The following is a 15,116-nucleotide window of genomic DNA, read 5'->3' as shown; positions in this document are numbered from 1 at the left end:
ATGGAGACATTTCTTCTTAAAGCAACTTAGTTGTCTGTGCAATTCTACCCCATCATAATCCTATACAAAGGTTAGATCATGACACCTAGCACAATCCATTGCTATAATAGTAGGTCATTTTTGACATGGCCCATATGACTCTGCCATGATAAGCAAGAGGTTTCAAGTCCATTGGCCCGTCACGACATGCCCATTAAAGGACTATGTTAGCTCGTGACATATGAGCTTGTACGACACAGCACACAAGCATAAATGTGCGTTACCCATGTCAATGCATAACTACTAAAATCAACCTCATCTTATTGACCCTTGAATTAACTTTCATGTTATTTCTATGATTTGATGAGAACTTATCTGCTCTTAGTACTTTATAACTACTTATATAATTGGAATTGTATCATATAAATCCATTTATGAAATATTTAAACTATTGATAGATGAAGTTATAATCCATTCATTTTGGTATATGGTTTCGTAGAAAAGTGAACTTTCTATGAAAACTATACCACTAGTAAAATGTATACTATGGCACATCACATTGAGGAAATTCATTTTGAAAGTTCGCTTAATTTTCAAAAGATTTTCTCAAAGGAACGATAATATGTTGTTTTAATCTCTTAATGTGTGTTTTTCTTAATTTAAGAATATGACTTATCAATAATTATAACTTTTAATATTTTTCCTTAATGAATTGTTTCTACCTATTCCCGTGAACGTAGATATTTTGCTGAACCGCATAAATTTTGTAGTCTTATTGTCTATTCTACTTTATTCTTTTTTGACCATAACAAAGTGACGCCAAGCCTGACACGAAATATGAGGGCTGTGGTTCATGTGATTGGCCCTCATAGAGCTAGCCAGCATGGCCGCTGTCGGCATTGCCCATTAACACATGGCTGCTGGTTTCACTGGGTCGTGCTAGCCCGACATCGTATATTTGATGACACAGGCTCCACAAACGTTCCACTGATGACCAAAAGCTTCAATAGAGATTAAAATTTAGGATGGATAATTAAATATCAAAATTGCCCTCACACAATTTTCTTATTCCTTATATGCCGGCTCCACTATTTTTAAAATTCAAGGTAGTGCTGGCCTATATCAATGGTTTATGTCCATCGACAGTAAGTAAAGTGGGAAGCATAGAGCTCTCCTTACCCCATCAGTCCATTGCCTCTCTGCATGGGATCTTTATCGAAGTTGTTAAAATTTCAAGCATATGAATTTCCAATGTCCTTTTCAGAACTTGATGATGGGTCATTCTTCTTACCCTACGATGAAAACTTTTTGTCATTAGGAAAATAACATAGAGAACAACACAGAAGCATACTACCATGTAAAGGTACAACACCCTGATGGCAACCAAACATATTCATCATTATTTTTTACAAATGAACAAATTTTTTGTCCTATGACAACATAATATTTTATGAACTTCGATTGGAAGATGACCCAAGATTTTACCTTCCAAGACCTTTATTCCAAATTCCTAAAAAAAAAAAAAATGAAATCTCATAATAGAAATAAATAATCAATAATTCCTTGGATCGAGCTTCTGTTCCTCTATTTGAGTCATTTGCATATTGATTTTAAATTTTTTGGGTTTTTGAATTTGGGGTTTCTTTTCTTCTTTTGCTTTTTAACAAGCTGCCATGTGTGCAAAATCATGCCACATCAGCTGCTAAATCCATGTCATTATGAACTATGTCATGTTGCCCATGGAGATAACGGACCAAATGAAGGCTTTCAAGGATTAAAATAGTACTTTAAGGGCTTAATTCAATGCCATGATAAGATTGGAGTTTATCTAAATTTTTTTAAATAGTTAAAGGGTTTTTAGAGCATTTTAGCCTTCGTTTTAATAATATGCAAAAACAAGAAATTATCATGCAACGAAATGGTTTTATGTAATGTAACAAAAAGTAATAGATAAATTATATGTATAAATATTATGAAAACAAAATGAAAATGTAAAAGGGAACCATATGAAAAGTGAAAATAATCATAATAAGTATTGCAAAAAGTTTCGAAGAACACTTAAGGATTGAGTAAATACAGTCTGAAAATGTTAAACATTAATTAAGAGTTTGTGAAAACTAATAAAAGAGGGAGGGAAATGCTTTTTATACATTAGTATTGAAGTTCTTAAACTTCACAAAAGGATCTATAAATTTTTTGTTTAATTTCTAATTAAGAAAATAAAAATTAAGATAATCATTACTTTTAAATTTTAAAAATTCTATTATTGACATATAATATGATAATAAATAATTATAAATAATATCATCAGTAATAATTATAATTCTCATAATCGGATAAGATTAACTATCATTAGAACCATTAATACAGTCCTCAAATGTTTTTGCAATTGACTCCTACAAACAACTTTTATATGAAAAATCGGTGAATTCAACGAGTTTGACATATATACCGATAAATGACTCTTAAACTATGATTGATTTAGTTTTTCATCAAAATTTATGAATTGTTTTGTTATTTCATTAAAATACTTATTTTAATAATTAAATAACAAGTTACAAAATTAGATAACTAAAAGCTACAAAAAGTCAGAATTAAAAAACGATTTGCTAAACAACTTGAGAAAACCCAGACCGTTTAATTATTCTTCCTCCTTTAAATTAGTATGGTTCATTACTTAATCGGTATTTTGAAGTTGATTATATCATGAGAAAGATGACTAATTAGAAATTAGTTTTTAAATTTTAAATTTAATTTATATTTTTTAATTTTGTAAAGAATTTTATCAAACTTATATTTTGTTGTAGATTTATAATTTAATTATTAGTATGAAATTATCCAAAATATTTTATTATTCGTTACATAATTTATTAAATGATTTAAAGTATCTTAATTTTTTAAAATATTTATTAAATGATGAAATTTAGAGAGTTTTTTAAAAAAATGATGGGATTGGAGTGGGGAAAAAAGGACGGGTCTGTTAGTATTACAAAAAAAAAAAAGAAAAAACTTTCTTAAAAAAAATAAAAATCTAAACTAGCCGTTGGAGCAAACCGCCATTCCATAGCCGCCATAATCAACCGCCATTGTTATGTATATATAATAAGTGTCTATGCTTCCTTCCTATTCAAGTCATAGGCAAGATTGATCAAACCACTAAACGCGATGAATTTGATACAAGAACTTGTGTTCCAGAAACGGGTACGCCTGTTTAAGTGGAACGTAAAATCACCCAGCAATCAGCACCATGTTCTTCAAGGACAAATCCTGTTTCTAATCAAAAGTCGTTTCGTTTCCACTCCTGCTACTTCAAATGTTAAATCCTCCCACCCAATTTCCTATAGTTTCCCATTCGACCTTGAATGCTTGTCTTCTACGAAGGATGTAGAAAAACTAGCTTATGAAGCCGTGCTGAGCACACAACAGTTTCTTGAACAGAGAAATATCACAGCTTTGGCCAACAGCCTTTCAGGATACCTTGTCAGGAACTACAGTTTCGGGCTTGACACATTGTCTATCCCAATGCACCCAAAGTTCTCATTGTTGTTGAAGTAAATAAAGCTTTGGTTCTTAAGGGTTTTCAAGATTATGGCATTGGTGAAGTTGAAGTTGGGGATCGGTTCAGTGGTGAAGCTGATACTACTGATGAAGAAGATATCGTGCTGAGATTGAGAATCTTGTTGGGGGTGCCTGTGTTATCTGTGTTGGAGCCAATCGATATCTCTGAACCCTTGGGGTTGACACAAGTGCCTGGACTGGACTTGTTTGAACTATGTGACGGAGGTGCATTGGCGGATCAGGGCACGTGTGCGATCTGCTTGGAAGGGCTCTCCATGGATTCCTCTAGGAAGACGCCCTGCTCGCATGTTTTTCATGGGGGTTGCATTGCCCAGTGGCTGTGGAGGAAAACATCTTGCCCCCTGTGCCGATCGCAACTAGCTTAGGCCGTTAGGTTTTGAGTAATTCTTACAATTGTTTATGTTTTTTGCCCTTTGGGTTTGACGATAGCTATTTTAATTTTGTTTAATGTGCTAGTGCTAGGTATAGGTAGATAGGCATTTGTGTTTTTATCAGTCTCATGACTAGTGTCTCTGGCATCAAGTTTCCGAAGATGTTATTTGAATGTAAGACTCGGTTATAGTAGCATTATAAGTAAAATATACCCTCTTTTTTTCTTCTCATCCTAAGAAGTTGTTATATTGATAGCATGGTTTTCTTCATTTTCCGAGATATAGGCAATTTCTGCAACAAACGAGGCTCATCTCGGCTTTCCAAGTTCAAATTCCAATATATTTAATGACAATTTTAATTTATTCAAGTTTCAAGAAGTGGTTGATGACAAGGATTTATACATCAAGGATTTCATTAACTTGAGGCTAAGGCATTGCAGGTTGTGACAGTCACATTACTCTATTGTTGATAGGCAAGGTGCTGAAAGTTTCACCTGCTTTTATTAGTTCCTTTTAATAGGAAAATTTTGATAGTTGATAGCAGTTTGGGCACTGGACTCACAATAGTGGGTTTGAGATCATAGCATAGCTGCAGTTGTACCATAAGTCATTCTTCAGATGAAAAAAATGTGTAATATAACGGGATGAACCAGAAACATATCTTTCTTCATAGTTAGTTTTAAGAGTTACATGCCACCCCTTAGCAAGGAAAAGAGTTTCCGCTTAATACATGATTTTCGTTTTCCTGGAGCTTAATACATGAAATTACTGTCTGTAAAAATCATGTTTCATGGTACAAAGACCACCAACAACGAAAATATCATGACGTTGGTACATCTGCACTGCTGAACCTCCTTTACCACATCACATCGTGGTTTCACCAATTTCCGCTATCTGCATCACGAGATTGGTAGAAATCGTTTGGTTGTACTATGTTGACATCCTCAAACTCATTGTCATCTGGTAGCAGGAATGGAAAGCTTTTCAAGATGCTGATTGAAACATGCAGTCAGACATGCAGATGCAGATTCGCAGTACAATGATGCAATATTTGGTCAAGAATGTATGATGCAGTATATTGTATGCTTCCTAATTCTCATTCTCTTAGCATGATTAACAATGGCAGAGAGATGAACCTTTCATTCTTAGAGCCAAACTAAACAAAATAGAGAAGTTAACAACAGCCAATTCTACACAACCATATTTCTCAGAAGCTGGACTAATTTGAAAGTTGTACTGGAATTAACCTGACTTCCCAATTCAAGACTACAACAACCATAAAATCCAGCTTCCAAGTGAGAGATTACATTGCTATTCAATAAAAAAAAGTGAGAGATTACATTTACAATGCAACACATTTAGCTTGAGGAGGAGGTCTCAACACTGATAAAAAACGGAAACACATTGAAATACTGCAGCAATTGCTATCTGGAGTTAGCATTTGCCTCTTTAAATGTAGACATAGGTAAAGCAGAGCTCAATGTCATAACGCTCAGCCTAATTCCCAGTTTCAGGCAAAACACACAAGGAAAAATATGCAGCCTCAGAGTATTAAATATAAAAGCTCATTAGGATGGAGAAATCAAAGAGAAAGAGAGAGAAAGAGAAGACAAAATAAAGTGCCAAAAAGTTACTTTAGCAAATGATCACCTATAAGGAGAGAAAAGGCCACTTAGGGAAAAGAGTTAAATGCCTTTTAATGAGATACTGACCCAAGCAATCCCATGCAAGCTTAAATGTGCCAGCCCACACAATGCATGCACAAAAATGTATTTACAAGCATAAAAGAAGGCACTCAACATGTTTCACAAGATTCCAGATAATCTAAACTCCATTTTATTCATGACTTTGACAACATGAATGGGTTAAAAAGACATCACAACTAAACGACGACCTGCATTTCACCTTGTTAAAGAAGAGACAATCGTTTGTTTTAAGGTTCAGCACACAAAACACATGCACTTAATGCAGAAAACCTCTATGAATTATTGCTAATAATAGGAGTAACTTAGGCAATCTATTGTTCGTTTGCAAGTCTTCTACTATAGTAAGAGCTTCTTCACCTATTGCATAACATAGCATATGAAACAAAAGTTATTCTAACCTAAAACAATATTTCCTCATAAACACAGTGCAACCTACCTTCTAAGACTCAAGTTAAAAGGTATATATCTATTATAGCTTGTATCTTGCGGTAACAGAAAAACAGTGCTAAAAAGTTCCTTTACTTCTGATCCAAATCATTTGAGCTAAGAAACCAGTATCATAATACATAAATTGTGGATGCTAACTAGCCTAAAATGATATGTGCAATAAGAACATATAAAGGAAATGAAAACCGAAGAAGAAGAAAACTACAAGTAAGCAACAACCTTTTCTCAAGGTCAGTGCCACAACAGCATCATTTTCAACCTGAAAGAACAAAGAATAAATCAGTGTTAAGATACTGAAGTGCTGTAAGAAAATTTTTCCACATAAATGTAAAGAGGAAAGACAGAATATAGTAGTACCTTCTGATCTGCTAAAGTTTTCGAGTCCTCTAATATTTCCCCTGTATTCACTAGGATCAAACGCTGATCATTAACAGGTTGATCAATGAGGGTACACAACTTTTGCTTTATGTCTAAAGCAGTCTCAGTAGGATCACACTGGATAAAGTATGTCGTCTTGCTACGCTTGACACGAATGTACATAGCCTACAAAAGTTATGTTGAGTTCAAAGGCCAAACTTAAATATAACAGTTAAATGCTTTAAGCTGCTCATTAAATAAATAAAACAAACTGAACTGAAAGGAATTTTGACAATATGCATTGTAATCCATACGTATAATATCAGCTTAAAAAATAAAATATAATTTACTACATTGATTTTACTTCTCATTTGGCTTTATTACATTAACTCTTCGAATGCTTACATAGAAGAATTGTGAGAGTTCCTCACTGCAGATTTCATTAACAAATAAACAAAGGACTGGGTTGTTTTGATATATAAAAATGAAGGTGGAAAAATTTTTGACACAGCTCTTTGCTTCAAAGTGAAATTGTAGATAAAAATATTTTTTCAGCAACATATATAAAACTCATGATCTGGGAATCCTGATCATTATGTACACAAGGAAATCAAGCTATAATGCATATCTGTAGTCACAACGAACCACAGGAAAGCTGTTGAATATATTCACAGTTCGACAAGATGATAAGGGAGAATTGCTCTTTGAACAAGCCAAACAAACTACCAGGTGGATTCAAGCAAAGCAATGCTCCATTTAGCAAATCCAAGGATAAAGAATCCACTCCATGTAGACAGAAAACTTTCAAATAAACACAAGCCAGCTTGAGACTAGAACTTCCTTTACAATGAACACTGAACAAGTAAGAAAACATTGGGAGTGGGCTATATAGCCCAGTAACAGTTGACCTTGCCCCAATAAAGAGTAATGAAACCAGTTTCTAACTTCTCAACATTTAACCATGATGCCACGCCATATCCCCCAACTGTCAGTTCTTTCCTCCCTTTCAATCTCTCCACCCACTAGACCTATTCAGTGTATACTAAGCCGAAGACTACTTTAGATCTACAAAACTATTCTTTCTTCCATCCTTTTACTAATCATTTATGGTGCCTATAAGCTATCATGTCCTTCACAATTCATTAATTCCCCAAACTGCAACATATATCTCAGTTTCTTTGTGTGTCAATCAGATTAAATTATTAAAACATTACTGAAATTGCCACGATTTTCTCTCTTTTTTCTTCACAGGGACTCGTATGAAATTAAATCTATACAAATGCATTTTAAAAAATAAAATTTACAGTAAAAATGAATTAACACATGAATTATCAAAATAAAATGAGATCAAGAGCGTACCATTTCTTTTATTTTGAAGTCAAGACCCCGCTGCCGATTCTTTTACAGTAAGCTGCAAAAATGGTTATATTCAACAGTAAACTTTAAAAAAAAAAGTAATAAAATCCGGGAACTTCATTAATAGCCTTCTCTAGAAGAAGACGAAAAGAATAATCTGGAAAGAGGCTGGAGGTAAAAACGATCGAACTCGATTCCAAGTAAGGACCGGCGTTTTCAGTACATTCCAAGAACAAATTTAAGGGCAGGAATTAAATTACTATTACCAGTGAAAACCAGAGAAATAGAAGAATACTAAGAAATCAAACCAACCTGAAAGAATCGCGACCTCCTGTGTTGAAGATATTTGGTGCCCTCTTTATTTATTTAATTTTCTTAGTTTTGCTTTTAGAATTTCGAAATAGAATTCGATTACTATCGTACTGCTTTTCTTTTCTTTTTTTTTCAGTTTTTTGTCTGGGGTGCTGTTTGGCTGCGTGCGTCCCTAAATCAGCAGTAATTTTTGTACGGATATTTTTAGATCATATCTGCACTTTTACGTTAATTGTTATGTGCAAATAAAACTGACCTCGCGATACACTTACGAGTTTATATTTAATATATCATTAATATATAAATTTTATACATTTATAATTAATTATAATTGATCGTATATTGTCACTTTATTAATAAAAAATGTTAATATGTTCAAATATTTTTATATAAATAAACATATTTTAATTTTTTTTAATAAATTTCTCCTCATAGTCGTATTTATCAATATTGAGATTATCAAATTTTACAACAGTGAGATTTTTTTAATGATTTTCTTTTTCTCCAAATAATGAAATTTTTATATTTTTCTAAAATTAAATTTTTTCTTATTCATTTTAAAAAACAGATTTTTGAAAGAATTCTTCATAAAAATATTCGCGAGGGCCATTCACTTAAGCTTTTATATTATTTGCGCAGATTTATGAGGATTTGAACCTGCTCAACGAGCAAAGTTCTCAATTTTTAGTTTCTATTGGGGCCTCCTTTGGATCAAAAGAAAGGAATTTCAGGGTTCTTTTTTCTTGTATTAATCTGATTTTTGTATCATGTTTCACATGAATATTTTATAATTAGTAAAAAGAAGGCTTACGCATTGTCGCGGGTTGTTGAATAAATAAAAATTGTTTGAATAAAAAAAGAAAAATTGCAAAATCAATTTGGAGGAATGTTTTAGTATGTTTAAGTAGTAAAATTATATTCATAAATGCCAATAGAAAAAAAATTATATATAATTATTGTTTTGTCATACATTGCTATTCTTGGTTCAGTTGTAGATAAAAGAAAGAAACAGTTGAGTGAGAATAGGTCATACTGCAAACAATAAAAAGAAAATGTTGTATACCTTTGCATCATTGGAATCATGCAAGCAGCCAAGCACAGTGACAATAGTCTGTGCTGCATGTAAAAATAGAAAAATTTCTACGTTCACCCTCAATTTAAAATTGAGGACAGTGACAATAGTCTATTCAATTTTCATCTTCTTTCCTAAGGACTCCTTTGGAAACAATTCTCTTGCCACTTGGACATTCATTGGTGATAGTGGCACTTCCATTTAAGAGTCCTAGACCATGGGCAGTGGTGTTTGAGAACATGTAGGCTCTTCACTTGCTAAGCTTGTTGCTTCTTCCACTCTCGATCTTTCAAGGAAAGATTTTTCGATATTGTTACAGTCAAATATTTTGAAGATTATCAATCCATGGTCAATAACTTTTTCTGTTAATCCTACCCTTAATCCATCATCTTCTTCAGTTCCATTACTAACAAGTCAGCGGCTTAAACTTTTGATTTGATTTATCTGTACGATATACAATATATGTTAATTACAATAAAGAAGGATTTGCAGTAAGTTGGTCAACAGTTATCTATTAATTGTACAACTTGAGAAATAAATTTTCTTGCACACAAACTTAACAGTACAAAGCCATCCTACCTCCACATATAATATGGATATATATGTTTTTTGTGTACGATATAAACCTAACTTAAACTGTATACCACTAATGACTTAATTTTTATTACATGAACAAAACGTGTGTAAAGAAAATTACCTAATTTTTATACCACAAAAATTCACAGGTAATAAACTACAAAATCAGTGTTATCATGTAAACAAAACTTAATCTGTGTACTTAAAGATTTCAATGCTTTTACAGCAACTCCAGCAGTGAAACATAATATTTAAATAAATGCTATTAAGTCACACTTAGCATTAAGATCTTCACGCACAGCAAACAATTATCCCTAATGTAATATTATAAAATTTTATCAATAATTAAACTAAATAAGATAAACAGTACAATCTAACGTTCGGAAATTTCCCATCCAAAAAATCTACTAATAAATTTTTCAACACCTTTACAACAACTCAATCCATGAGAACAGAATATGCAAATAACAAATATTAAACAACAGTTAATATTCAAATGTCCTATCATAGAAACTTATGAATAAAAAAACTAATATTAAACATAGAATAGAATGAAACATTTAGAAAGAACCCACATTCATTGTTAAAAGTAAAGAAACAAAACATTTTATTATCACTTGAAAAACTATAATAGTAAAAAAAATAACAATTCCAATAATTTTACAAATGTCTCTAGATTCTCCAGATTACAACTTGTAAACTTGAAAGTTGCATAAAGAAAACAATAGCAAAACACAAAACAGTATCCAACCACCAAACAACAAAATCAACTATTGATAATGAAGAATACAAAACAATAATAAGAAAAAAAAACAGACCTTGTCAACTGATCACGAAAAAAAAGACGAACAGCACAAAAAAGACAGAAAAACCACTGTAGAGTATTCCAAACATCAAACGTTCCTACTTTGTCTACTTTATATAGAAAAACAATACAACCAAGTGGATATGAAGGGAAAAACATGGAAGAGGAATGCAAGCAACTAGATATACAGCCAAAAACCCGAATAACGGAACAATAACTTTACTTGCATCCATATACAAATCAGAGCAAAAAATCAACCGAACAGATAATTGACAGGACCATAGAATAGTAATCCATTCATCTAGAAACAAACGACACATCTATCTATATTTTTTTTCCTTTTCTATTTTTATTCCTCAAAACGACACAGTTTGAAACCTAAACCAAACCATAGCAACCAAACCCTAACAAATCTTTTTCTCCTACCAGCCATAGCCCAACCCTTTTTCCGACCGTCATAAAAAAAAAAAAACCTATCATCCCACTCTTTCTGTGCAAAAACCAATAGCCATCACCTTAATACTTCTTAGAAAATATATCGTGCTGAATACCTTTACTCATTTCCCCTCCATTCTCGTTTGCATAAAAACAACAAATAAACTCGAAAACCCCAAATTGAACACTCATATAGCTTTCCCTTCGAATCTCTCTACAAAACCCCAAAAACGATAAATTGATCACCCCTTAAACCGGTTAAATCATAAAAAGAAGAAACCAAAACGATAGAAAGAAAACAAAGGAAAATCGCACTGAAACACAAAACCGCCCACAAGGAAAAAAAATTAAACCAAAGAAACCCTAATAGACAAAAAATTGAAAATGAAAACGTAACAGCAAACCCTTAAATCGACAGAACCCAAGAAAGAAGAAATCAAAATGATAGCTAGAAATCACAATAAAATTAAATCTTAAATCCATCAATGCTAAAATTGAAAGTAGATTACATCGCACAAAGGTGACATGAAACACATCATGTAGGAGCCATTTACACCCATTGTGCATTGTGAGTTGGTAGATTCCAACTCCTAAGATCTCCTTATCTACTCTGTTCCTCATCATGACAAAGTGTTTACCCGTGGGTATATGATAATAATCGACATACCTTGCATGGTTGCTAGTTATGTGCTTGGTTGCTACTATATCTACAATCCAACCAAGGAGAGAATAAGCTATAAACACATGAAAACATACATAAGTTCTAAAAAGGTTTAGAGGATGAACCTTCTTAGGTTCTATGTCTTGAACAAATTGTCTTTTCTTACCATAGTTAAAGCATTTCAACTTGGACTTATCCTTTTTCCTACCATGATTGCCTCTCAAGTGCTTGTTGACTCAATCATTTTGGGGTCTTAGATTTCTAGTCTTTTCCTTTTTGGGTTGTCTCTTTTGTTGAGGAACATATCCTTTGCAATTTCCAACTTAAGCTATCATGGCAATATTGTGGATAGCTTCTCTACGCTCTACCTCAAGCTCTAGATAGCAAGAAATGTTATCATAAGTCTTTATCCCCTCATTGTGTGTAAATACAAGTTTGACATGTCTCCATGAGAACTTAAAGAGTAATTCGATGAAAGCTAAGACCTGCTACTCATCTATGAGATCATAGCCAGCTATTTTTATCTCTCTTATCATGGCTTACATGGCCTTTATGTGCTCAGCCATGGTGTGCTTAAAATCCATCATATATTGATTGAACCTAAGTGTTAAGGCATGAAGCTTCATAACTATGGTTCCACCATACTTGAATTTCAATTGTTCCGACAATTGTTTGGTAGTTGGAATGTTCTCAAACTTCCCAATAAGATCATCATGCATGTAGCTTATTATGGTAAAACGTGCACTATGATCTCTCTTATACCAAGTGTCATAGGCCTCTTGGTCACAGCGATGCTGGGTGGTGTTTCCAACTTCAAATGGGTTCATTTCTTTGGTCAAATGATCAAGCAACTCTTACTAATTGAGAACATATTGAACCTTCTTATGCCAAATATCGTAGTTTTTGCCATCAAGTTTGGCACCTTTGATCAAATCAATAATAATTTGTTTTGAAGCCATATCACTACATCATTGCATAGAATTTAATTAGGCACTTATCTAATTTTCTAATAAATTAAAATTAAACATATTTAATTTTTATCTATATTTCTAGTTCAAAAATTTTCCATACATGCTAGTAATCATCACCAATGATATAAGCATGAAATTAAAATATCTAATCTAATTTAAACTTTGGATCATGGGAACAACTCCTATTGTCCTTGAGCATGAGAACAATTCCCACTTGCCACATACAACATAACATAATAAATTGAGTTCTAATAAAGAACTCTACTGATATTTTTAGGTGTCCATATCCAAAATAATATTATTTATAAAGTAAACACGAAATTACATCGCTTTACATGGCCTTTATAAATAATTAATATAGCCCAAAATAAGCTACATTATAAGAAACCTATTACATCAATCTACAAAAATAAAGATGTTGTACTTGTTTATACGTATTTATTATATTAGAATATTAATAATTAACAAGTAATTAAACATAAATAATTAAAATAATAACAAAATGGGTACTTATAAAATATCAATTTTATCATACAGTTTTACTTAACAAATAAGTAAAATACTCACATTGTGCATTTTATAAATTTTACTTAAAATATTGTAATCATATAAAATATTCTCAAATGGTAAGAAACATAGCATTTTACAACATACGTAAATTAATTTAACATGCATTTGCTATTTTCACTCAAATCATATATGTTTTAAAAAACCAATTTCTAATATATAACACATAAGCCAAAAGGTGGTTAATTAACAATTTAATTAACTATATTTATAATACATGTGAATTAATTAACTAATATGCCAAGACCATAAATAATATTCTATAAAAAAAATTAGGTCAACTTGTAATTATAAAAAATTTTGGGGTCATTTTTTAAAAATAAAAATTTTTAAGGCAAAAATGTAATTCTAGAAAAATATATCCATTGATGCTATGTGGTTACCACATTAGGCACTTCATGGCTGTGTTCAAACCTTTTCGGTCTTTACTATCTACTGCACTTTGAACTTAAAAATGCTTTTTTAGTGTAGTGGTTGAAGGGCTCATTTTGAGCCTTAATGACTTTGCTAGTGTAGATTCGATTCCTAATTAAAAAAGTTTACTTTACAAATTCTCCTTCATATACACAACGATTTATTCATTCTCATTGTTATGAAGCAGCTACTAGAGTTCTCATTGTCGTTGTTATGAAGTGACTACTAGAGTCCTTCATAAGGAATTGCACCTTCCAAAACCCTCTTGCCTTGATGGTGCCTTAAGAATAAAGAAAATGAGAGAAAGTGTTTTGGTTTTTTTTTTACTTACAAAACAACTCACGTTCACTTTTGGTTGTGCGTAAAAACTAATACCTCCGTTCACTATTTATAGAGGTGCTAAGGATATAAAGAAAGGATATCTCATTTAAATTTATACAAATTAAATTTAAATGTAATTAATCTTTATTTAAATTTAAACAAATTAAATTTAAATGTAATAGATTGTTACATAGATAATCTTTACTTAAATTTAAACAAATTAAATTTAAATTTATATCCTATCATAAATGTTTTTCAATCATTTAAAAAATATCAAAACAATATCCAACATTAATTAGTTAACTAAACATTTATTAATTATTCACAAATAATCAACATAGTTGCCTATCTTGTGGGCGCACCGCATTTACATGCAACGTCCTATGTTATTGTGTTCCTAGGTGATCAATTATGTAATTTGCAATACAAGATGACGGATAATCCTTTTTGTCAGCATATGTAGAATATCAACCAAATTCATTTAACGAGTTAAGTGAAAAATGTGAAATTCTCAGTACAATAATTAAAAGATGACAAGATTTATGACATTTGTTATAATCTCTGCCAAATTCTAGGTCCTTTGCAAACTAAAAAGATGGATGGGAATTGGACTTGTTCATTGTGCAAGCTGATGGCAACAAAATTGTTGACTACAATACGCACAATGAATTATGCTTTGGTTTGAGAATGGAGCTTTGGAGTCCTCTTAGAGTGGCTATGGTCTTTGTTATTATATAGTTGTTGTTGGTCTTTTTTAGGAATAACAATGACCATGTAATATTAAGAAAGAAAAAAAGAAGGAAGAGTTATACATGGAGAATGAGCTGATAGACGAAGAAAGGTTAATATAATAAAATATCTCATCTACATGTACTATAAGAAATGAACATAATTGGAATTCTTAGAAAATGAATAAAATTAAGAGTTTTTGCCCATTAGTACATGATCAGGTGGAATACTTATAAATGCTATTGAAGCTAAAATGTCTTTAAGATTTTTATAACGTCTTTCCTCCCTTTACCTTAGATATGAAGATTTTCCTGGCAAATCAATTCTTGCAGCATTACAAAAGTATTCTGCCAACGATAAAAAACAACAAAAGTTAGCATTCCTTAAGTGTAATGGAAAGTTTCAACGTTTATATTGCTTTTGGAGTTTTGGTAATTATAACAAGCAGAGCGGTCATG

At 31.9% G+C, this 15,116-nt stretch overlaps 2 protein-coding genes across 2 annotated transcripts; one reads left to right on the top strand and one right to left on the bottom strand.

Annotated features, from left to right (window-relative positions):
• The first annotated feature begins 3,144 nt into the window (after positions 1-3,144).
• LOC110410303 (E3 ubiquitin-protein ligase SIRP1-like) lies at positions 3,145-3,923 on the top strand. The gene is made up of 2 exons (XM_021419937.1): positions 3,145-3,459; positions 3,555-3,923. The coding sequence occupies exons 1-2, from the start codon at positions 3,145-3,147 to the stop codon at positions 3,921-3,923; spliced, it is 684 nt and encodes a 227-aa protein (XP_021275612.1).
• A 616-nt stretch (positions 3,924-4,539) lies between these two features.
• On the bottom strand, positions 4,540-8,264 carry LOC110410483 (Ubiquitin-like superfamily protein). Its single transcript, XM_021420201.2, has 5 exons — positions 8,108-8,264; positions 7,799-7,850; positions 6,440-6,625; positions 6,302-6,341; positions 4,540-4,889 (listed from the first exon to the last, which is right to left on the bottom strand). Exons 2-5 carry the CDS (start codon positions 7,799-7,801, stop codon positions 4,807-4,809), a joined length of 312 nt encoding a protein of 103 aa, XP_021275876.1. The 5' UTR covers positions 7,802-7,850; positions 8,108-8,264; the 3' UTR covers positions 4,540-4,806.
• Positions 8,265-15,116: the final 6,852 nt, after the last annotated feature.

The sequence above is a fragment of the Theobroma umbraticum genome, unplaced genomic scaffold, assembly GCF_002168275.2.
Source record: "Theobroma umbraticum cultivar Fairchild unplaced genomic scaffold, ASM216827v3 scaffold_56.0, whole genome shotgun sequence".
Classification (NCBI taxonomy): Eukaryota; Viridiplantae; Streptophyta; class Magnoliopsida; order Malvales; family Malvaceae; genus Theobroma; species Theobroma umbraticum.
Note: the sequence above shows the minus strand (reverse complement) of the source record. Positions and strands in the feature narration are given on the sequence as shown.

What these genes read in the sequence shown, in the direction of transcription:
- LOC110410483 (XM_021420201.2), bottom strand. An exon ending in AAACTTTAGCAGATCAGAAG is followed by an intron (nt 6,342 to 6,439) that starts GTACTACTATAT and finishes TTGTTCTTTCAG; the next exon opens with GTTGAAAATGATGCTGTTGT. An exon ending in GGCACTGACCTTGAGAAAAG is followed by an intron (nt 4,890 to 6,301) that starts GTTGTTGCTTAC and finishes TCCTGCTACCAG; the next exon opens with ATGACAATGAGTTTGAGGAT.
- LOC110410303 (XM_021419937.1), top strand. Translation starts at nt 3,145, where the DNA reads ATGAATTTGATACAAGAACTTGTGTTCCAGAAACGGGTACGCCTGTTT. An exon ending in ACAGCCTTTCAGGATACCTT is followed by an intron (nt 3,460 to 3,554) that starts GTCAGGAACTAC and finishes TTGGTTCTTAAG; the next exon opens with GGTTTTCAAGATTATGGCAT.